Source organism: Diuraphis noxia, unplaced genomic scaffold (assembly GCF_037042655.1).
Source record: "Diuraphis noxia isolate RWA-SAM2 unplaced genomic scaffold, SU_Dnox_SAM2 contig0002, whole genome shotgun sequence".
NCBI lineage: Eukaryota > Metazoa > Arthropoda > Insecta > Hemiptera > Aphididae > Diuraphis > Diuraphis noxia.
Window position 1 is genome coordinate 20,287,360 of NW_028301712.1, and position 24,977 is coordinate 20,312,336.

A 24,977-nucleotide genomic window follows, 5' to 3' on the forward strand; every position below is an offset into this window, starting at 1 on the left:
TCCATTAATTTAGGATAAACACTAACATCCAACATAATGTGTCGGTCCAGTAGACAGGGAATTAATATGGGGGTATCTCATAGTTTTCATATTCTAAGGGAGGTTGAACTCCCTAACCTCCCTCCCTCCGTTTCTAATTTATACATATATATAGGATATAGATAAGGTTTCCATTGGTGACGGCAACTATTTTGATGTAGAAGCTTTGATTCAGTCAGTTTACCGTCGGCAGTCGTTCATTTTACTCTTAAGATGTTTCAGCAGATTTCCTAGCTGACAATTGCAGCAGGCTGCAACACATATCTAGGGGTGAAACACGATTGCGGACGCTCCACCTTTTTTGCAACACGACTGCGGACGACCACTGTATGACAAAAGGTTTTATATTGCACCCAAAAAATGACACGACTCCGGACGAAATTTATTGAAACATTTGAAACGTTGCCAAGTTGTGCAACGCAGTCTTAACGAGCCCAACGGTTATCAATTTAATGATAGGCTTATCGACTATCGTTTGAATGGCTAGTGAGCACCGACTACAACGCGGTTTAAGATATTAGATAATATAATATTATATAGCTAATAATAGGAATAATAATAATACAAATATTCTGATAAAATATTTTGACAGTTTTCCATAGTTTGATAAAAACACTATACTAATATAATATTATACTAATAATAGAACACTATAACTATACGGTCTATGAGTGTGCAGCTATTACTGCAGTACCTATTTAACAGAAATGACTTGTAACTGCAAACTACATTTAATATTTTAATACGCTCAGAATTCCCATATTCCCACATTATCGAAGTATTATTTATAAATTTGGCAACATGTGTCCCGCAAACGTGTCATTTTTGGGTGTCCATCATTAAAGTATATAATCGTCCGCAATCGTGTTATTAAAAAGGTAGCCCTGATAAGATCCGTCCGCACTTCCGCAGTCGTGTATCACCGATATCTATTATTTTTATAGTTTATCTACAAATGTTTGATGTTTTGGGTAGCATTGAAACATTTTCAACATCTGTTGACAATATTTGATAACAGATGAGGCGTTCAAACTGTTCAAAGTTCATTTAGACGATTTAGTTGTGTTTGACATTCAAAAATCATGATCGAATGATGAAATTTATAATGTTAAATCTTTTATTATTTATAACCCGTGGCGACCAAAAAAAAAATATATATATACAAGCCAAATACCACTCATTCATCGCTACATATCTCAAAAACTACATAACGCATAAACTTGAAATTTGGAATAGTAATCATAATAATATGAGCTATAAGGAAGGATTTTCCAATATTTGCATTTTAAAGAGGTAGCCAGACAGGGATCTAGAGATTCACGGTGAAAAATGAAACTTTCTTTTGTTGATAAATGGTTGCTATATTGGTTAATCGGATAGATCAAGTCAAGTATTTTAAAACTAAATTTATGTGCGCAACTTATTAACTCAAATAATACTAATTTGAATTTAACTAAAATCTCAGATGGTTTTTAGAAATGTTAGAAAAGTTTTTGAGAGTAAGTAATAGTTTAATCCCCGTTTAAAAATATACAAAACGCTAAATTCAATCAGAGACTTGGATTTGGAGATGGTTGCCTATTATCTAGGTCGAATTATTTCAAAAATCTTAGTATACTAACTCCGATTTGTCCGTAAACCAAGGTGCACTTAAACTGAAATATACTCAAACCGAGACAAAACCTATATAATAACAGCGTTCCACGAGTGCCGGGATGCTAGAAGTTATACACTTTAACATATGATATTTGTTATTAGTTTATTACATCTTTTATAGACATATTTAATTATTAAATGTTTAGGTGGCAAATATACTTGGGCTGTGTGTGATAAGGTAGGTACTTTGTAGTTTGTTGTTACAGCAATTGATCATCCGGCCGCGGTTTATCGGTCAAATGTAAGATCCTACACGAATAATCTTTTTACCTGAAAATAAAAAAAAATAGTATAATATTCTACACTGACCTTTTTACTTGACAAAATAGTAGTTTATAATGTATCAAAAAGCTCTGACTTTGATAAAAATAATATAACTATTATTAAATATTTTTAAAATGTAGTAAACATAATATAATCATTTAAGCTGCCTTTTTTATAAACTAATAAATAACGTAATATATGTTATTTATAAGAAAGTACGATAGTGGTTGAGTGGTACTTATTTATGAATTTTCTTTTTCTTTAGGCTTTTGATCTTTTGTGCTATTTATAGATATTTTAAGTTTTAAACTTTTATTGTATCATGTTTAAATATATTTTTCTTAGTCTGTAGGTCCCAGATAGCATTTTCGTAATGATACAGTTGTACGTATTAATATCATATCTTCATTAAGAAAATAATATTTTAAGATAAACATCAATTAATTATTTTGTGAAATAATATTATGAAAGAATTAAAATATGATAATAAATACGAAATAATAATATAATATTCGGAATGCATATCATCATTATGTTATTAAAGATAAATTGTTTTAATTATTTTTTAAATATTATAATACTAATCTTATGGCATCAATAATTAAATAGTACAATAATATTCAGAAAATATGATCATAATATTATTAAAATCTAAATAATTATAGAACGATTCAAAATTATAATCAAAAAATGATTTAAAGCCATTATACGTATAGCTTAAAAATATGTTGTCACAATTTTTTAAATTATACTTCTGATCATCATTACTTTATATATTATATCTATATATATTTAAACTAATTTACTTAGGTTTGATTTAGTTAAATATTTCTGGTACAGAACACTATCTCATACAGGGCATATAGTCTTTCTTTGTCGGAGTTTACCATTTCTAATTTCAGTAAATCTCAACCACTGCTTGAATCAACGTTTATATAGATACTGCAGTGTATATTATTATATTTGTCTATAATGTCTATATTATTCAGACACTATATGCATAGACGTATAGTATTATATTATAAAGATTCGAGAAAAGCCAAGGTCACAAATTACGCAAATAATGTAATGAGTGCATATGCATCCGAGACCCGACATTCGAAACTTGATGTTATTATAATAGGTATACCCGTATTGTTATTTCGTACACAAGTACTTTCTCATATCAACTACTCATTCAATCGTGGTCGTTTCGTATATTACATTCGCTGGAAACGTTTTGAATATGAAATTCCCTGTAATACATACGCTGCAATCGCACGCTATATGTACATATTATACACTAGCAATAGTATTTAAATTATATTAAATTATAACATAAAATTGTAATGAATAATTATTATCCTATGTGACAGTGGCATGTGCGCTTGCTTGTCGTCTTATTAAATGTAAAATATTCGAAAACAAGTTTTTTTTATTGAAAACTCTGGTGTGTGGTGTGTCTATTTATATTTAAATTGTTAGAAGACAAATGTCGTGCATAAAAAATAGACTACCTATACATATAAATCATTTACATATAAATCGAGTCCGAAATACCCGAAATTCTCGTTAGCATATTATAAGTATACATATATATAGGTATAAGGTATCAAAAATAATAATAATAACCGTCTTTAGGAATATAAACGCGCCTAAAATCCTACTTCTGCAGGCCAATATGATTAACGTATTCGCTGTTTAGTAATAAATGTCGCCTCCTAGCCCCTAGGAGATTTTTGAATTGATCTGTCTTTGTGTTGGATTGTATTTGGATGTTAATTAAGTTCATTAGCAAAAGCAATTAGTTCGATTTAAGTACTTATAACTATCACGTATATTTACGCATGAATACAAATGACTGTTAATAACCATACCTAACGTTAAAAACGCAATACATTCTCACTACCCACTCGAAGAATTAATAGTTGTAAACATTATGAACGGAAGTTATGAGGACGAAAACCGCCTTGTACTATCGTTTACATCTCTTATGCCTGCACTACTGCTATAATGATACGACGTCGAGTGGTGACGCGCTGTCTGCTGCAGAGTCGAATCCTGAAGTATCCATTTCGATTCTCGAGGGCCTTATTTTATGTCAGTTTGGTTCAGTGTTTCGCGATAGGTTTGTAGTCACCAGCGCACGTTCTCCGACCACCCTTGGCACGACTGGTTTCGCGGGGCGCTACGGTCTCCGATGACGTGCGAGATCCTCTGGCGGCTTGGCGGGCGCCCGGTTACAGTTGTATACGGTTGCGTGGAGCTGGTTACATTTAACGGCGACTAAAAAATCGTTTAAATGTATATTTACATCCAAAGACTCGTTAGTCGTTTGTATAAAGTATATTATAATGATTATAGTGACCATCAACCCCGCAGTATAAACGTAACACGAATATTGTATTTTATTCCAAGAAACATTTAAACAATCAAACACTGGACGCGACGAAAACTGCTAAATAAATCATGAAATCACTTTTTGCCCGAATGTCATTTTTAACAGTTAAACAATTACCTATAACTTGTTTTAGTAATCACAGGTATAAATATATAAGGTTTGAATGAATATGATGATCATTATTCCCGATGGTTCTGATGGAATAATAGATATAGGTATAGGTTATAGGATGTTGAGTATTGTGCTAAACAGACAAACAGTTCCCACTATAGATAATCTATGGTTCCCAACCGTTCCCGGTTTCGAAAAAAAAAAAAAGGTTATAAGATGTTAACATTATCATAACACAAGTTCATACAGCAAATAACAAACACCACAGTATTAAACGTTACGTTTCTTAACCAAAATATCTATTTACCCATAAGGCCTTGAAACATGTATGGATATAATAATATGATGTAGCCATCATGTAGATATAGCTAGGTATATGCGTATTCATATTTATTTGGTCATATTAATATGGATATGCCATATAATAGCCAATAGGTAGGTATATATTATATTATACTTGTATAGTGTATACCCTATTATACACACAAATATACAGTGTATAAAACGCTAATTGAGAACACTCAATGTCATTGCGCAGGACTTGAAATTTGAACTCAGTTTCTAAGTTGGGTGTTAGGTCTTAGCAGTGACATAAAAACACACATTTTTATGGACTTTGATGTATTTTACCTTAAATAGATCTGCGCATGCGCAATACAACTTTTTTAAAAAGAAGTTTAGCAGTTTAACCACCTTTTTAAATCTAAAATTGACCAAGTTACAGCAATTAAAAAAAAACCTGCAAAATGTGCGCAATTTTTTTACTTTAACACTGAAAATAATTATTCTAAGATTAATAGGCATAACATTTTCACTCCTTTTTATTAACGTAAAATTTACACAACATTACACATTATTTTCATTTTTATCACTTTAATTTTTGAATAAATTATAACTTATTATACCAAAAAAAATCGTAAATAAGTACATAATATTGATTATTTCGTTAAATGCAATCGATGTATTGGGATTTATTAATAATAAATAATAAGTTTAATTCTCATTTAAGTTTTCTACTTACAACTAGGAACTAATAATAGTTCTTATAATCAGATATATAAAAATCAAAATTGCAAACTTGTAACTAACAATTGCAACTACTATTATTATTACAAATACAAAAGATAAAACTAGTTTTTTACAACGCTTTCTGAAATACCTAAAATAAATAAATCTATACCTATGAAATGTGTTTATTTTTTATCCATTTAACATTTTTTTTATCTTTTATATGTATAGAGAATTTCGGGAGACGGGACCCCAGAACCCTTTTCCACGGGATATTTATCTGCTAGGAATCTAATTTGAAAGGTGATTTCTTACGATACTAAATTATAGCTATATCTGTCAGTTATTTAGTTGTTATGTTAGTCAAAATAGTTAGGGTTAGCTATCTACTAAACAAATTAACTCATCATATTCTGATATTAATTAATATTAAAAATTAATTAATTTGAATTTGAATCTTCCTCCCCTGTACGCGAGCCGAGGTATACTATTTATTTCAAATCAGTATATTACTATAAACCAATTTTGTCATTTATAAATTATATAGGTAATGTTAAAAGTTTAAGTTAATTTTCTATCTAGTTCAATTTATGGTTGAAATAACTTAGCTTCTTTTAGTTGATTAAAAAATAATCCATCATGTTAAAATTATTATTAATATAATAATAGTAAGTAAAAACTAATAATGCTATAATTTCTCTTATGTTTCTTGATAAAATAATATTATATTGAATAGATAGGTTCAAGATACTCCTTGTGAGATCATTTTTTTTTTTTAAATTAAAAAAATTGATATAAGTGAGTTGATATTTCTTCTGTATTAACATAGAGCATAGTTAGTTACATTTATGATTTGTGTGATACCTAACGATTTATGTTCCTTTAATTTAAGTTAATGATTTCTATTAACTTACCCAACTTTGTCTATATATAGACATACCAGATAAGACTACGAGTGGGATACACACTGACAAACGGCTGCAATTCTATGATAATATTATAATTTATAATTATTAAATATTTCTCATACAATCTCATTAGTTATTTATTGCTTTGTACATTTGGAAGAAGTTTAAACTTAAACAAATGGTTATTTACTTTAAATCTTGATACATTTTCATAAAATATCATCAGTACCTTCTTGAGTATTTATTAATTCAAAATATGTCACTATGTCAATAAGTATGATCAGCACATTTCATATTGACGGCTGAGAGAGAGAGAGAGAGATCTTGTTTTTAATTTCAAATTTGACACATCTATTTAGTAGTTTAGGATTCGTATAGCACAGAAGTAACATTTTCATTAGAAACATTAAAAATATGTATTTTACTTCATTATTTGGTTATCATCTAGCACTTATAGATCAACAATTACGAGCCTATAGAAAACCTGAAACACGTAATAGGAAAACATAAATTACTGATCGTTTACTAGACATATGATAAGAAATGGGATGATAGTTGAAACATAATTATGATCATAAGGTGTACACAGTACAGTGTGTAATAATTATTGTCAACAAAAAATAAACATTAAAATTAGTAATCATATGTATTCAATTAAAACTTTTGTAAACAATAATACTATAGCTTATCAGTTAAAATATCAGGTAAAAATGTAAAGTTATTAAACATTTAGTTATAGGTATGCTTATAAATTATGATAGATATTAATTTTTTATAACATAATAATTTTATCAAGTTGTATTAATACTTTAAAATATTGACATATTTAATATGCATTAAAATTTGTTGTATAATATATAGAATATACAATTCCAAATATCATACAAAATACAAGAAAAAAAATGTTACACTTAATATTTTGCATAGGATGTTTTCAACTTTGACACAAGTTATTGAAAAACAAAATAATACAATAATGAAAAATAATGAAGTATTTTATTAAAAATAAGTTAATTACTGAACAATTATGATGAGAAAATCATTGATCTTTACACAATAAAATATTTAAATACTTATAGAACATAAAATGTTGCATAATTTTTAATGAACATATAAAATCTTAATTAGGCTCTAAAACAATCAATTTAATTAATTAATATAAAATCTATTTATTCAATTTACCGTCTGCCTTGAAATCGGTTATTTTGACCACGATTGAATCGATTGTTCCTATTATTTTCTCTAGGCGTTCCTTGGTATGTGTCGGGATAAGTATTATTAGTTTTATAAGAATTTTTACCTTTATAATAACTGGAAGCATTTTGATGATATTTAGTATAAGAATCCTGATGTTGCCCATGGTAATAATTATTACTTCGATTTTGTGAATAAGGATCATTGTAATTATCTACTTGGTTAGCTGAATACGGATCAGGTTTCTCTGGAGATATATCATACTCATTAGATTGCACTTCAGAAGTATTATATTCATTGGGTTCCTCTTGAGGTATATTATACATATTTGGCAGCTCTTGAGACATATATTTATTAATCGGTTCTGGAGATATATATTTATTAGTCGGCTCTTGAGGTACATTAAATTTATTAGGCAACTCTTGAGAATTTATATCATATTTATTAGGTGGCCCTTGTGACATATTGTATTTACTGGGTTGTTCTTGCGCCATGTATTTATTAGGCGGTTCTTGAGGTACATTATATTTACTAGATTGTTCTTGATTTTTATTGTATTTTTTAAGTTGATCTTGTGGTTTACTGTATTTATTAGGCTGTTCTTGGGGTTTATTGTATTTATTAGGCTTTTCTAGAGGAATATTGTATTTTTCAGGTTGGTCTGTTAAAAATGTAGTGGATGTTGATGGCTGTGGAGAATAATTAGTGTCATTATTTTTAGCTGAATATGGATCTAAAGAATAAGAAGTAGTCTGAGGTTCAATGTTAGGACTTTTGTAATAAGATTGGTCAGGAGTTGTTTGAATTTGAGTGTTTGTAGGTTCCAAACTATAATCAGATTTTATTTCTGGTAAAAAATGTTTTATACTACTTAAAAGTTTCTGTTGCTCTTCAGTAATTTCAAAATTAACAGCCATGTTGTTTACGTCTCCATCTTTCTGATCACTAACTTTTTCCTTAACAGCCTTACAAACGTCTGATAGTTCATAATTGTCATCATCATCATCATCATCTTTAAACATAGAACTAACTTCTTTTAAGTTAGATGGTCCCATGTCGATGTACTTTCTCAATTTTTTAACCTCTTCTGGTTTTTTTTCTCCCAACTTTTTTAAATAAGTTATAAGTCCATCTTGTTCATCAGTATTCAAGTCTCTAAAATTTTTCAATAAGTTAATGATGTCACCCTGAGATAGTTGGTCTAAATTTATCTTTTCAATTTCTTCCTTTTTTTCAACTTCTTCATAAGCAGTTTTTAACATATCTCCATTATTTATGTTTGCTAATAAGTTCTTTGCCCCTTGAATATTATCTCCTGACTGTGCCATACCCACAACAGCATTTATGAGAGTTTCTAGATCATTCTGTGATAAATCCACTCTACCTTGTGCTAGTAATGCTTGAGTTATTTGTTGAGCAATAGCCATTTTATCAATAACTCCAACTCCGGGCACTATAATTGGAGCAGTTTTAGATATAGGTACAGTTGTGGGTATGGTTGTGGGTATAGGCGTGGGTATGGACGGAGGCGTAGAGTTTAACATGCTTGATGTTGGTATAAACTTAGGGGCTAACTGCATCAATTTTTCAATGTTGCGAATAGAGAACATAGTAGCATTTACCAAACTCCTTTTGACAACACCTGCTAAAAGTTGTCCTTTGAGTTTTTCCTTTACGGTTTCAAACATCACACAATTGTCTGGAGTCAGCAGCTTAATTGAGGATTTGGGTTCAATTTTTTCCATCACAAGACCTTTAGACAACAAATCTACTATTTTAGGTGCTAATAAACCTAATTGACTTTCCAATACACTCAATTGTCTTAGAACGGTAATAACATTTAATGGATTTTCAATTTTTATCTTTTCCCTAGGTTTATTATGGTCATTGATTTCATTTATCGAATCCTCTGAATCTGAATTAATAGGAGATGCCCCAGCAACTCGAGGTTTTTTATCGTTAGATGGTTTGTTAATTATAACATCAGAATCCCTTTCAAAAACTTCTGAAACTGGAATATTGTGCCAACTAGGTTTTGAATCAATCATCGACTTTTTATCTTTTAAAGGTGGAGAATCTCTGGAAGGCGATTCTGAAGAACTTTTATCCATATTAATATCACCAAGTATTTTATTTTTTAGTTTTTCCATCTTTTCATTGATTTCCTCTTCATGCATTTCCTGTGTACGTTTACTCCATGAAAGGATCCATTCGGGTTTAAAATCATAAGTATTTGGATCTTTACCCTCCATTTGCAATTCTTTAAAACGCCGATTCCAAAACTTTTTCCATTCCTCTGGATATAATGGATGATTTTCAGGGTTTTTTTCATGATAACTTAACTTCTTCTCCATTTCAATTTTCATTTCTTCTACAGCCTTTTCGTATTCTTGTATCAATCTTTTTCTTTTACTCGTACCTCTGAAAACCAAAACATTATTATAAACATGCATTTATATTAATTTTATTGTGAGTATAATTTAATTTAATTATAATTTAACTTATTGTAAACATAATTTAAAATAATAATAATTAAACCTATTATAACCATAGTTTATATTTATATCAGTAAAAATCCTACCTTTCTTTTTGTGTATGATATTCGGCTGAATATATATCTGGAGAGTAGAACCTAGGTTGATTAGTTGAAGGGTACCTCATAAACGGTCTTGGGAAAGACATATAAGGTGCAGCATAAAACATTCTAGGATGTGGATGTCCTGAGACATAACCCGACATAGAGTGCATAGAATGCACATTTGGTGGAGGGGAAATTTTTCTTCTGTATGATTCATCTCTTTCTCTGCTTCTGTAACGCCTTCTGTTACAAACAAAATAATGACTAACAAATGCTATTTATTTTTATTTTTAGTATTAAATTACCGATGACTAGAGTATTTATTATTACGGTTGTAGTAAGGCGAATGAGATCTTGAACGAGATCTCCCAAAAGAACGTGAACGGGATCTTGGTCTAACCATTGCAGGTGTTTTTGAACGTGATTTATGACGAAGTGGACTTCTAGAACGGTGATGTCTTCTAGGTGGTGATCTACGTCTCCTATCTTTAGAATCTCTACCTGAAAATGAATAATTATTTACTTAGACTTGAATTTTTTTATTTTATGATAAGTATTATGACAAATTTACTTGATATACGCTTTCTTGGTTTGGATTCAGTATTTGGTTTAATATCAACAAATTCTATATCAGAATCACTTTCTTCTTTATCATTCTTTGGGCGCAATTGAGATTTATTAACAGCGATTCTTGGATTTTTATTAAATGACCTTAAATGCACAAATTATTAGAATATTAATGAATGTAAGGTAATAGAAATAAGTGCCAGATATTTAATATAATTTTACTTACGTTTCAGCTTTAATTGCCTTTTGTTTTTCTTCTTCTTCACGTTTATTTTTTTCAGTTATTTTTTTTAAAGGAACTTAAAATAGATAATTTAAAATTGTAACATTAAAAATTTTAATAATAAACTTAAGCCTAATGAGAATGACCAACTAATGATATTAGGATAAATAGACATAAAAACTTACATTTTTCTTGTAAAAGTGAAGGATTTTCAACAAATTCTGGCTTTATCATATCTAACATCCATAGGTCTTCTTGACTTTCCCTGTATCAAAGATAAACATAATGTACAACAAATATTCAAAATTTTTTGAACTTTTACTAGACTTTATAGTTTATGTGGATTTATTCTTTAAAATACATAGTTTGCAGTTATTATTTTTGTGTTGGTCAGACAATATTTAATTTTAATGTGTTGTTTGTAATATATTTATGATTGTATATAAGTATATGTTTAATGTTTACACAAAAATATCAGTAAAAGATTTTTTACAACTTATTTACATAATATTTACTAATTATGACATGAATAGTATCCATTGATTGAGTAACCAAATAGTCTATCACTATTTGTTACAGACATGTAGTTATTTGTATAAGGCTTGGTAAAATTACAGATGTAAATATACAAAATGCTGTACTTATGCTAGCAATAAAAGATTTTGGTAGATGATAACATTTAAGATGATAGAGTAGAAAATGATAAAAAGTGAAAACCTACTAATACCATCTGAAGTTCAATTTATTTTGCATGGCAATTAAACAACTTTAAAATTATAATGACACATTTTGTATGTGATAAGAGTTCTAAATACCAATATTATTTTTATAAATAATATTTAAGAGTAAGGGGAAAAGTAATTATAAGTATTTATTATGGTGTTGAACTATATCAGTATAACAGCAACACAATCAAATAGATTTTAAAAGGGTTGAAAGTTCAATGAGAGAGCATGCCATGGTAAGACCAAAATTGATCAGGTCTACATATCCCTGCACAACACCTAAAGAATAGGTTAGGCACTCCCCATCAGACGGTAGTGACCAACGGTCATGATTGGCAGTGTACATTGTTATTGTGTACAGTAATAAATAATCAACAGGTAGCTTTGGGAGTAGCTAACTATGAAGAGGAGGAAATAAGGCCTTGGTAGTCAGTATATATTATATGTGCACAACTTACATGCTCTCATTAAAGAGAGAATACATATTATTAATTAGTAGTAAATTGTATATTTACATTTTTTTATAATATTATAGTATACATTTTTAAAAGGGTTTATAACTTATACTTACTTATGTCCATAAAATATACCTTAAGGCCGTTCTTAAAATGTCTGGTTAAAGTTAACGGACACTTAATCGGAGAATTCTGTCAATAAAAATCCCACTAACCGTTGATTAACCGTTAACGGGCAATTAACCAGACATGGTAAGAATCGCCCTTAAACAGTCAAGCATATCTAATATTTCCCTAGATTATGAAAGAATTAATACTTTTGATTTACTTACATGATATGTTTTCCATTATTTACTTGTCTTAAGATTTTTATTTTTTCAGTAGATAAATCAAATAGACTTGCATCAACCACTATTGGTTTCATTCGGCCATAGGTTTCTTCTATTTTCCCAATAACATGAAATACTAATTCTTGAAATCCTTTAGAAGACACTTTGTTTAATTTTTCCAATGCACTGGCTAATGATCTAAAATATCTTCGCTAGGGTTTAAAATTAAAAATTTTAACTTTACAACGAATGTTGACAATTTATAAATAAATTACTTACCAAATACGCCATGTGATGATTAAAGCTTCGCAAGTGATTAGGAAAAGTTCTTGGATCACCTCGTTTGTCACACAATGCACACATGTACCTAGGTTCTTCAGTTGGTTCAGACGGTAATAATTCAAGAATAAATTCTATGCCTATTAATGGTACAAAAATTGAATCCAATGTAGCTTGAATACGGGCCAACACATTAACCACTTCGTCTTCCATTCCTGGTGGTATTGGTTCACCCGATACCATTGATGGCATACCAACACTTATCCCAGCTATTCCAATAACATCACATAAATTTAGATCACACAATAATGTATGCTGAACTATTTAATTTGCATAAAAATATATTTACTTTCTGAAGATGCTCGGATAAAGTTTTTTGCGGGAAAACAAGATTTTCCCATTTCTAACAAATGCATTTTGTTGGTTAAATGTTCTTCGAGCAATGACAGAGATGGAACTTTGAATGGATAACAAGCGTGACATGACCATGATCCTGTTGTTTTGTTTAAAGTTATTAAATATCCAGTTGTACCATTATCCAAGTGAACAACCGTAGATAACAACTGTTCTTCTCGAGATAAATTGGAGGGAGCCTAAAAAATTTTAACTTTAAAATATAAATTGTTTACTGTTATTTTTATTATTTTTATATTATCATTAATATAGAAATTAACTGAAATGCAGAAACAGCTAGTTCTTTGTAAAATACATATTTATCATTGATCAAACCATATACCATAATTCATGACATTGTAAGGTATCTTAATTTAATTTCATTTATACCAAAATAACAATTATAAAAAAAAAATATATAATTGCATATTTTTTTTAGAGCTTTGTCAATAATTACAGGTAAACATTTAAGTATAAATACAGTAGGTTATACAATTTATATTTTGCATAACTAGTAATAATAAAATTTAATAATTCAACTAATGATTCAAACATTTTATTTTGAAATTCACTAAAAATATTTTAATGACCAATAATAAAAATTCTTTCTAACATATTAATATTATGTGTTTTATTTTTCTAAACTACAACTAGCTAAAATACAGTTTATAAACTAAAAGATAATATGAGATACATGTTGATTTATCTAGTTTTCATGTTTATAAAAACAATTTAAATATAATTTATATAAAACATTATATAACCAATGTTATGAAGAACATGGAATGGGATAAGTTTAGGTAAAGCAACTTGAAATAACCATTTTTTAATTTAAAAATAATAAATACTAAAATAAATAGCAAATTTACATTCAATTTAAGTTAAAGTTCTCTGTTGCAGAATTTATTTGCTTGGATAACATTTTTATTTAACATCCAATGACACCAAATGTTTTGGTTGCTTTTAGGCAAATATAAAAAGACCTAAGATAAAATATATAATATGGTATATTAATTTTTGTTATAAATTTATAATAATGAAAGAATGTAATTTCAATGTATTAAGAAACATGTAAGTCTAAACATTACAATCATCTATGAGTGGACAATATAACAATTTAACGCAATATTAACATATTGTGTTTGCATTTAAAAGATTAATATGCGTATTCCCACATCAGCAATATTTCGACTGATTTAAATAAATCTATATAAAAAGATATTCAGATTTGTATCAATTTCAATCTATATCAGTCTTTAGGAAGAATATTGTAGTAGTATATACAATATAATATACTATATAGACAGCGCACAATAATGGACTCCCATATTTCAAGTAATCATTGGCACATAGTCAGACTGATTAGATTAGTGTTTTATTTAGTTACATAAGGTAACCAATAAGGTTTTCAGTTGCCACCATGTAATGTTGTAGTTAACAACATGGTTTTGTTATCAAGACATTTTTAAAAAATGCCGAGTGTGGGACTGCGATAGTGATTCTAAAAATTGCACCTTTCAACAGCATTGTGTAGAGTAGTGAAGAAACACATTTTCATATTTTTGGCACGGTAAGGCAAGCACAATTTTTGTTACTGAGTAGCTGAAACATCACAAACAATACACCAACAACTTCTTCACAGTCCTAAAGATACTGTTTGGTATGTTTTGTTCTCGCTAAGCATCATCTGGTTAGGTTTTTTGAAGAGGTCGGAGTCACTGTTACTGTGAGTTCAAATTGATTCTTCAAAATTTAATGTAAGATGATTTTTTACATCCAAAATTGAATGAATACTAAAATAAGATGCCTTCTGGTTTCAACAGAACAGAGACACAGTCCATACTGCCGTTCATTTTTGCATCATTTGACAAGAAATATTTCATGGTCCCCTGATCTCTTTCCATGAAGACACGAGAATTGCACACAATATGCTGGCAAGTGATAGAAATTTTTGAGAATGACTCCATATGTGTATCACTTTTCAAGGCCTTCAATTGGAAGATAACATTAAAAAAATAAATTATAATAATATACTTTCCATAAAAACATTTTTTCTCTATATCTTGTATCTTTTTTTTTTTAATATGCCTCGGAAATATGGGAGTCAATTACGCCACACCTTGTATTATATCATAAATAAATAGTTTCTCTAGTTATTTCAGCAGTGGTAAGATTTATACTAAAAGATAAAAACATGTGTTAAATCAATGGGAATGTGAAATTCTAGAACAAATATATATATACATATATAAATAATCATACAAATAAAAATGGAAAAGTGATTATAAAAGGATTTTAAGAATAATCTAGGATTATTAGAAAATATGTTGAATGTTATAATGCATTTTAAAAATAATCCTTTAATAAGTAATAAGTGATCACTTCTGTCCACCAAGACCATAAAATACAATATTGAAGAATAAATAATTCCATTAATTATAACATTTAGAATAATTTGTGTTATGTACTTTAGAAACTACGTGGATTGTAATATAAAATATATTATTAAATTATAATACTCATAAAAGAAAAGAAATAAAGTATAGTTTAATGTTAAATCATATAATAATAATTATACTTACGCTTTAGAATAAACATATTCCATTAAATAATTACACATAACGGTCATATACCAAAACAAATTAGTTTAAGAAAAAAAAAACTATCATAGGTAACAGTTAAAAAAATCAAAATAGCATTATTCTTGATCTGGTGAATTTGTTAATTTTATGTTTTAATTGCATGTTTCAATGTTTATTAATATTACTATTTTTGCTGCAGTCAAAAAAATTAGAAAATAATTTCTTTATATTCAAAACATTCTTCAGTTTGAGCAGATTAGTTCAATAATATTAGTGCTACAGATAGTTTTACTTTCGATTTCAATATGGCTTATATTCTAATATTTCATTTCATCTGTTGTTTACAGATAATATTAAATTATATTTTATAAGTTATAACTATTAATTGATACATTATGTTTAAGAATTGAAGTACTTAAGTAATAATTGAACTAACAATTTAGTTTAGGACAAAATCTTTTTGTTATTAATACAGATCATAAATGGATTAATTCTTTAAAAATGGTATTATGAGGTAAATTTCCTTATTACAATTATTTTATAGTATAGGTATAGTAGTTCTTAATTTATATCAAACAGTTGATTTAAAAAAAATAAATACGTAAATAATTAGGTGCATTAGAAAAGATATCATCATTTAGCGAAACATACTCGTGTATAAAATTAGGGCAAACATATTTATATGATCAATTTTTGATCATTTTGTCTACTGACCTATAGGCTATAATATATTTTTAATATTTAATACAATGCTTATTAATCAAATATTTCAAATCAAAAATTATTCATAGTAAGTCTATTAAATTAAATTTATTGTACAAATCAATTTTTGTAGTTAATCTAAGGTAATAAATAGTTAAGAAGAATTCATGAAATAAAATTAAAAATGTTTAGACTACTTTTAAATAAAAATTTAAATCAATTAATAACTTATCTAATTTTATTTAATCATTACGAAATAATACTATTTCAATTATATAAACATAGTAAGTAAACACTTTAATACATTATAAATTACATTTAAAATACATATTAATTGATTTAGAATTATGAATAATATTTAAATAAAATATTATAATCAGTTATAAATATATAAAAGTAACATATCTGAAATAATTATAGTAAAATAGAAAAATGTTATCTTATGAAATACCTAGTTGAATACATCAATATAATATATGAACAATTGATAAGCAAATAAATTTAAATAAACAAACATTATTACCTTAAATGTTGAACGTACTGGCGGTGGAGATGCTGATTTTAGAGGTTTGGCAGGAGTAAAAGGTTTGTCAATGACAACATTCTCATCTTCTTGAAAACTTGATTCGATATCAAAATCATTAAAATTTTGATAATGCATTGAAATAGCAAAGTTGTAAAACAAACACTTGATAAAAAACAAAATTTATCTTGCAAAAATAAAATAATTTATAGTTTTATCACTGCACTCAAGATCAAATCTTATCAGAAATTATGCTCTTCTAGTAACTTCAATTGAAGGATCTTTCTTATGTAGTGGATTTTAAACAACTGAAAAACAACAATATATTTTACTGTTTATTATTTAATAAAAAATCCGCCACTAATTTATCATTTAATCCATTTTCATGGATAGAATTATTTTGTTATATATGCATACAAGTTGACAGGTCACATAAATTTCAATGTCTACTTTCTGACTTTGAATAAAACAATTATTTGTAGATGAAGAATTTAAACATGTATTTCTTAAAATGGTATTATAATAAGGTCATACTCAGAACAAATGTATGGGGTTGTGAGAAGGGGGTTGAGCCCTTAACCTTCTAGGAACGGCCTAGAAAAGTAGTAATTATTTTACATGATATTTAAGACTTAAATTAATACATTTTTCATAACAATTAACAATGACAAATTTGTAAGAATCTCTAAAAAATGTAATTATATTAATGAATATTTATTTAATTAGACTTTGAACATTAGAATTGCCATAAAACCTATTTATAAAACTGTCATTAAGAATGGAATTGTTTTTATACATTAATTTGTTTGATTAGATATTATTTTAATTAACTAATCAACTTAAGCAAAGGTCTCAAAATATGGTTAAAAAATTTAAAAGCACAAAATATTTTTAATTAGGCACAGAATTATAAAATATAATTCCATAATATTTTAGAAAAATATATGTCATAAATACATAAATTAATATTCTGTCTTTACTATACTTACCTTTCCTTAATATCCAAAGTGGTGATATTTAGTATAATATTCAGTATTGCAAAATATAACGATGTATCATTTAAAAGCTTAAGTCACTTTGCTTTAATTATTATTAATACAATAGTATTTAATATAAAAACACATTGAATACTATTCAGTATTTAGTATACTAAAAAATCATTGTATATAACAACTCCTTATATATTATTATAAAATTCATATTTACTATATATTTGATAAAATACCTAAAATGGTCAATTATTTTATGAAAACGTTTAGGTATTAATTATTTACAGAGTAACCAATACACCTATAGCAATCAATATGTTTGTCGCATTCAAATTCAAATGAATAGCTATTATATTTTATTATTGATAGCTATCAACTGATAATCTTAATAGAAATACAAACATGCATCAGTGAGAAATAAAATGAGTTAAATGTTGAAATTATTATTTGAAAGATGTTGGTTTCAGATAAAGCCCTATTACTAAATCAATTTAAAGAAATCTTACATTTCACATTAAATAATTATAGTAAATAATAACAAGGATAACAAATAAGTCCAATCATATGACTCACTACAGTGATTTTTTCTTTAAGGATTTTAATAAGTTAGAAGTGATACTAAATACAAATATTGGTATATAGGATTCAGAAACATTAATTTGACCACTAGAATATTCAATATTTTATTTTAAATTGGATAATGTAGAAAATAAATAGATAAAATAGTATTAAATGCCATTAATTTTGTTATCCATTGACTAGTTAGTTATATAATTTGATAATATCTGTTTACCAAATTATATAAAATTTTTATCATCAACTTAAACTAAAATCACAAACTATGAAGAGAGCTTCATAAACATCTATAACTAACTGCAGTACCTTCACTAGTTTAAACCTATGACAAAATATTTTACCATAATTTAAAAACTTATCAAGTCGTATCATAAGTAGGTATTATATCATTTTTCTTCCAGACAATATTCAATGCCAACTAAAACTAAACTGATCAAGAAACTTACTTTTAAGTATAAAATGATATATTTATAAATATAAAAATAAATATTCAGGTGCTGTTAGTGAATTGCAAGTTGGATTATGTATATATATACCTATACTAAATTTCCTAATGTTAAAACAAACAGATTTCTAATATTTTAATAAATAATTTAAAAAAAAATACTATGTTGTTGGAAAATAATCTTCTTTGGCAAAAGAACTTGAGGTAGAAAAAATAAATATAATATAATGATGAAAATAAAAATAATGATAATTTAGTTGTTGAATATCACGTTGATGTTAAACTAAAATTATTTAAGGAGTTATTAATCCTAAAGACATTATATTATCCAATAACATTTTGTACTTCACATTGATATTTAATAGGTAGTAATAATTTATTTTAAATAAATACATAATACATTTTAATTTATAAGATGTTTCATTAAATAATAACATACAGGTAAAATCCATTCTCTTTGTAACTTAGATACATATAAAAAAATAACATTATCTTATTTAGAGAATTAAAATTCAACACTGTTCAAGAGTGTATTATTATTAATAAATTTAAATATGTTACTATGTAAATAGGTATCTGTTAATTTTTTTATTTTAATAAGTGCATTCACTGGTAATTCTAATACATTCATATTGTCATAAAATTGTACATAATTAATCAGATTACTCTATATTGTACTAGATAATATGAACTACTTACCTTGCATAAAATTGATCTTCAAAACTTCTTTAATACTAATTATTAAGTAATTGATCTTTTCCAAAAATCTTGATAGCAATTTGTTTTGAATAACAGAGAAACAAGATACTTTTCTGGTTTAAGAATAATATTGATATCATCATTAGTAAAATACCAAATATTATACTTGTCTTAGCTAAGTGTTATCCCGAAATAAATGTTACGTATAAAGCAGAAAAATATATTATATAATTTACCATAAGTCAAATAAAAATATTTATTCTTGTATCAAATTTTCAAATTATTATCTAAATGGAATGTGGATTATTGTATAGAATTAATAAAAAAAATCTATAAGTCCCATATTACAATCCATAAATTTACATTAAAGAAACAATTTGATATAGATAAGTATTTATCAATTGCATACATTTGATCATCACTACAAAAATAATTTATAGATCATATTTTAATAGTTAATCTATCAAAAACATTGAATGATATCAAACTTTTAGTTTTCTAGTTTAAAAACACGGAAGTTCCTATATAAAAGAATTTTTGTACTTTTTATATGAATGTTTGAAGTAGTGACATCATTTGTGGAGGGGTTGACAACATGAGTCGTTTAACTATTATTATATTTTATTAACACAAAAAACGTGCCTTTTCATAATATTTTGAAAAAAAAAACATATTGTATGTTAAGAAATTATCGTCACAATGATAAATTGATAGTCAATAATTAATAGTTGGAAAATATTTAGGTATGTTTAGACACATGTGAGAATGTGCGTGAAAGTTGTATGTGTGTTTTATGAAGCAAAAGGAATATATTGTTCGACCGTTGTATGTCATAAGTGCAACAACAATAATTAATATCATAATGCCATATAGATTTATTTCTAAACTTCAAAATGAAGAGGATATAACATTGACATTTGTGCGTTACATATCAAATTTTACACTTAGCCGATAACATGAGTGTTTTAAAATCGTAAATTGTATGTATATAATATTTAAAATGTTTATAAATTGCATTAAAATTAAAATATAATTAAAATCCTATGAAATACCCTAGATAATAATCTTAACTTAAAATTTTATAAAAGCTCAATTTGCTTTAATTTTTAAACTAATGGAGATAAACATTATCTGCTGAACGTATAATTTGGTATGTTACATACTTTGGTAATCGGTCAAAAAGTCCGGTACGGAAATAGTTGGACAAAAAGTCTGGATTTATTTTTTGATTGCCAGACAAAAAGTCCGAACACATTTTTATATTTTCTTATTCTTTTATTTCTTATTCCTAACGTAAATACAACAAAAATTCACTGGATTATGATTTTTAAGATAACATATTATAAAACATCGACAATAATTATAATGAGAATAATTTAAAATGAGTTATATGTTTTAAAAAATTGTCAATACAAACATTGATCCAAATATAATAATAATAATAATAATATTAAAAAAAAAAGTTATACGTCTTAAAAAATATAGTCTACAGTAATAATAATACAATACTAATATTTTTTTTTTAAAGTTACCAATACGATATATTTACAGATATAAATTAATAATTTGATCTACGCATTATGTTTGCTAATACAATAATTATATATGAACTGACTATATATATAATATTACATGTGTATATACGTGTATATATTATACCTACATAATAATATTATATAATATAAGGTACATTATAATTACAAATGAAAATTGAATAGACAATTTTGTATGCTCAGAATTTTGGTCCGACACTAAATATGTGTTCAGACTTTTTGTCCGGCAATCAAAAAATGAATCCGGACTTTTTGTCCAACTATTTCCATGCCTGACTTTTCGTCCGGGAATTACATACTTGTAAGATGAAGAGAACAACCGATCGATAATCTTATTTATCATTAATTTTAGACTTCAATTAACTTTATGACAATTGTGTATGATGTAATATTTTCTATTGTTTTGAATTCAGTTTAATATACTAAAATGTAATTTATTCGTTGTGTGTCCATTAATTTTTAGTATGAACTAAAATTAAAAAAAAAAAAAAAATGGATAGTGCAGCAAAAAACAGACTTGTGAAAAAAAATAAAAAATAAAAATTAAATCAAATACCCGAGAATTATAAACAATTTCCAATATGTTTATAAACAGACAAAACTTAACCAGTAAGCAGTAAAGATGAAATATTATTTTACATCACAAAAAATTGAGTTTAATTTGTAAGTACAATTATTTTTATAAAATATCTGCTACAGTTTGATACTTAATATTTGCAAATGATGTTGTTACCTAGTTAATAAAAAGGGCTGCAACGATTGTATAAAATATTAATTTATAAATTATATGAGTTGGGAATGGTAATTTGATAAAAATGTTAGTAGAATGTGCTTGAAAGCAGTCTTTGTTTAAGTTACCTATTTGGACTGGTTAAAAATTATGATGCTCTCTATCGTAAAATAAAATGACGCCACTAGTTTATAGTTATATATATGTGAATACATTTAATGACCAAAATAATGTAGTCATAATGCATAAAATATGTGTAATTATATTGAAAACTGCACAATAGTTTATCTTAACTGAATATCTGTCTCTGTCTCATGCACATTGATTATAGTAAAAATCAATCTAAGACTGTCATCACAAAATTTTAAAATGACATATGGATGATTTTTTAATAATTGATTTATTAACAATAACCTAATCATTGAATGTATACACTAGATTTTTAAACATATCTCATCATATTGCTAATATAATATGTCTTTTTTAGTTTATCTGTAACAAGACTAAAAATTGAATAGTATATTTTACAATAGTTTCATTTTTTGTGAAGCTCAATGGTCTATGTTATCAAGGGTCTAAAATTAATAAAATAAAAATGTAATAATATATTGATAATTATGTGATTTTAACAAGTGTTGCTAATGGTGCATAGTAATATACTAATATTGTATAGCTTCAAAACGTTATATTCCGTATTCTGAGGGACAGGAACCATGTCGTTATTTAACTTGTACATTTTTATACAAAATATATTATTAGTATTCCAGGCCTTTGTTTATTAACTAAAGATTAAAATCAACTACTATTACTGAACATTTTCATTATAAACTAGATAGGTAGGCTAGGTACCAATGTGTATTAGATTTACATAAATATTGATAATAAATATGGCAGTATGTGAGAACACATATCAACTACCTAGAGTAAAACGCCAACAATAAGTAATCATTTTACAATAGGTACAACTTTTTAAGATTTTGTAGTATGTTTAAAATTAATCAAATACTACTACTTACAAGGTATCAGGTAAAATGTTAATTTTTCAATAGTAATATTTTTATATTAATACTGAAACCAAGTAGGTGAACATTTCAGGCAAATATTACATAGGTATTTTAACTAACTTTTGAATCAATTTAACGGTGTATTAAAATGTATAACAAACTATTAAATGTCTAAAGCGTTGAAAAGATGATTGAATTTCAAAATATAATTAGTTTAACTTACTTCGCCAATTTACTTCTCGTCGGAAAATATAAAAGGACTATAGTTTTTACGTTTTAATTTTATATTCACGGAAATTATAAAGCACAACTATGTGACATCTAAACGTAACACACATGAAAGAAAAATCTCAAATTTGTTATGATTGTTTATTATCTGGTGTCTACCCATAAAAAATTTTAAAAAAAATAAAACAATTTTTACAACGTGAAATGAGCAATGGCAATCGATTAATCAAAACACTCCATATTATTGTTATTGAACGTCATGATTTCATGAACTCATGAATACTGAATTACTGAATAGGTGAATTATTATGATAAAAATTAAATTGTAAAGTCTTTGACCGTAAGTCCGTAAACCATCAACATTAATGTTGTAACCAATATTGCAGGTAAGATTTTATGGTTAACAGTAACATCGACGAACAGAATATCGATAATCGATATTTACAGTCTTACTTCTTACAGAGAACAATAATTATTGTTGAATAGCTTTGATATTTTTATCTATAAGCAGTGTTGCCAGGTTAAACACGAATGGATTTTCGTAGGAAAACATTTTTGTGTCCGTGTATAATATATTGTTCTATGATAATATTGCCTACATTTATTTTAACTTCTATCAAAATGTGATAACATTGATAAAATGATAACATCATATTCATAATTCATTATAAATACCAAGAACATAATATTATAATCGAATAGACCGCGAATAGAAAGAGAACTAAAAAGCCATGATATGTGTGAACGAGAAAGAGAGAGTATCAATAATTGTCCTATTATTGGGTGTCAAATGTCCTAGATTTTATACGATCATAAATGATCTAAGCGGGGGACAATGTTAAAAGGAGTTAAAATGGGCAATTTTAAAATTGTATGCATGTAGGTCTTGTAAATGGGCGCGTGGTAAGTGATAAATACTCATTAGTAGAGTCATTAGTATGTTATTATAGTGAGTAAAAAATGAAGTAGCGGAAAGCTCCCGCATTCGCATGTACAAATATCGATTCTAGGCAAAAAAAATCCCCGAAATTTAAAGACCCTTACTGTTTTACCAACAAAACAGTCAAAATTCTAAACATTCAATGATAATGCCCTAATTATTTATATTAAGTATTTATTATTTAGGTTAACATAACGTATTGCCGTGCTTTAAATAAATTTAAATACCTAGCTTAATATAATTATATTTTTGTACTTTTACTTCACAATTATTTATTTGAATCATAATAATATTAATCACATACATATTTACATTTTACATATCTAACATATTAAATAAAATCACATCTTATTTAAAAATTAGTTTTAACAGTTACATTTCTATTATTATTCGATACCTAGATAAATCTCCTTAAAATATACCTCCTAGGTAAAAGTTTGTAGTAGAATTTATTGGGGAGTTAACAATATTAGTTACATTATTATTATTTATTATTATATATTATATTATTATTTATACCTTCATCATTTTCAAAATAAAGTTACCTAACTCTTAATATTACTTCCGTTTGATCAGGGTCTGAGGATAACCACGCTGTAGTGCGTTCAAAAAATATACATATATACATTGTATTATTGTTATACTTATTTATAAAATGTCAAATATTTACATTAACAAGTATAATATAGAATAAATGTAGAAAAAAATTGTGTGAATTCAGATTTGGTATGGATATAACGGAATTCGGGAAAAGAGCCCTGGAAAAAAAGCTCCACCTATAGAAAAAAAAAGCCCCGTACCAACTAAATACATAACACATTTTGTATTATAGTGTACATTTTATAATTTGAAATTTTTAAATATGAATATTATATTTTATATTAGGTATATGAACGA

The 24,977-nt window shown here is 26.7% G+C and overlaps 1 protein-coding gene and 2 long non-coding RNA genes across 6 annotated transcripts; 1 reads left to right on the forward strand and 2 right to left on the reverse strand.

Annotated features, from left to right (window-relative positions):
• Positions 1-1,779: 1,779 nt before the first annotated feature.
• Positions 1,780-5,181, reverse strand: LOC149058195 (uncharacterized). Its single transcript, XR_016190126.1, has 2 exons — positions 3,816-5,181; positions 1,780-1,965 (listed from the first exon to the last, which is right to left on the reverse strand). It is a non-coding gene; the product is annotated as an uncharacterized LOC149058195 (long non-coding RNA).
• A 1,812-nt stretch (positions 5,182-6,993) lies between these two features.
• On the reverse strand, positions 6,994-23,510 carry LOC107162287 (uncharacterized). 4 transcript variants are annotated; one of them, XM_015509122.2, is made up of 12 exons: positions 23,136-23,508; positions 19,626-19,738; positions 16,917-17,224; positions 13,066-13,309; positions 12,717-12,985; positions 12,441-12,649; positions 11,114-11,193; positions 10,932-11,004; positions 10,710-10,849; positions 10,444-10,639; positions 10,142-10,381; positions 6,994-9,981 (listed from the first exon to the last, which is right to left on the reverse strand). In XM_015509122.2, exons 3-12 carry the CDS (start codon positions 17,052-17,054, stop codon positions 7,545-7,547), a joined length of 4,026 nt encoding a protein of 1,341 aa, XP_015364608.2. In that variant the 5' UTR covers positions 17,055-17,224; positions 19,626-19,738; positions 23,136-23,508; the 3' UTR covers positions 6,994-7,544. The 4 variants fall into 4 exon arrangements, with proteins under 4 accessions (XP_015364608.2, XP_015364609.2, XP_015364607.2 ...); XM_015509123.2 differs by lacking the exon at positions 19,626-19,738 and having other exon boundaries at positions 10,142-10,378; positions 23,136-23,510; XM_015509121.2 differs by lacking the exon at positions 19,626-19,738.
• On the forward strand, positions 14,452-15,168 carry LOC149058196 (uncharacterized). Its single transcript, XR_016190125.1, has 2 exons — positions 14,452-14,866; positions 14,933-15,168. It is a non-coding gene; the product is annotated as an uncharacterized LOC149058196 (long non-coding RNA).
• Positions 23,511-24,977: the final 1,467 nt, after the last annotated feature.

Coding starts and splice junctions, on each gene's coding strand:
- LOC107162287 (XM_015509121.2), bottom strand. CDS start 17,054: ATGCATTATCAAAATTTTAATGATTTTGATATCGAATCAAGTTTTCAA. Junction 12,650..12,716: donor ATCATCACATGGCGTATTTG/GTAAGTAATTTA, acceptor TTTAAACCCTAG/CGAAGATATTTTAGATCATT. Junction 10,850..10,931: donor AAGGCAATTAAAGCTGAAAC/GTAAGTAAAATT, acceptor TGTGCATTTAAG/GTCATTTAATAAAAATCCAA.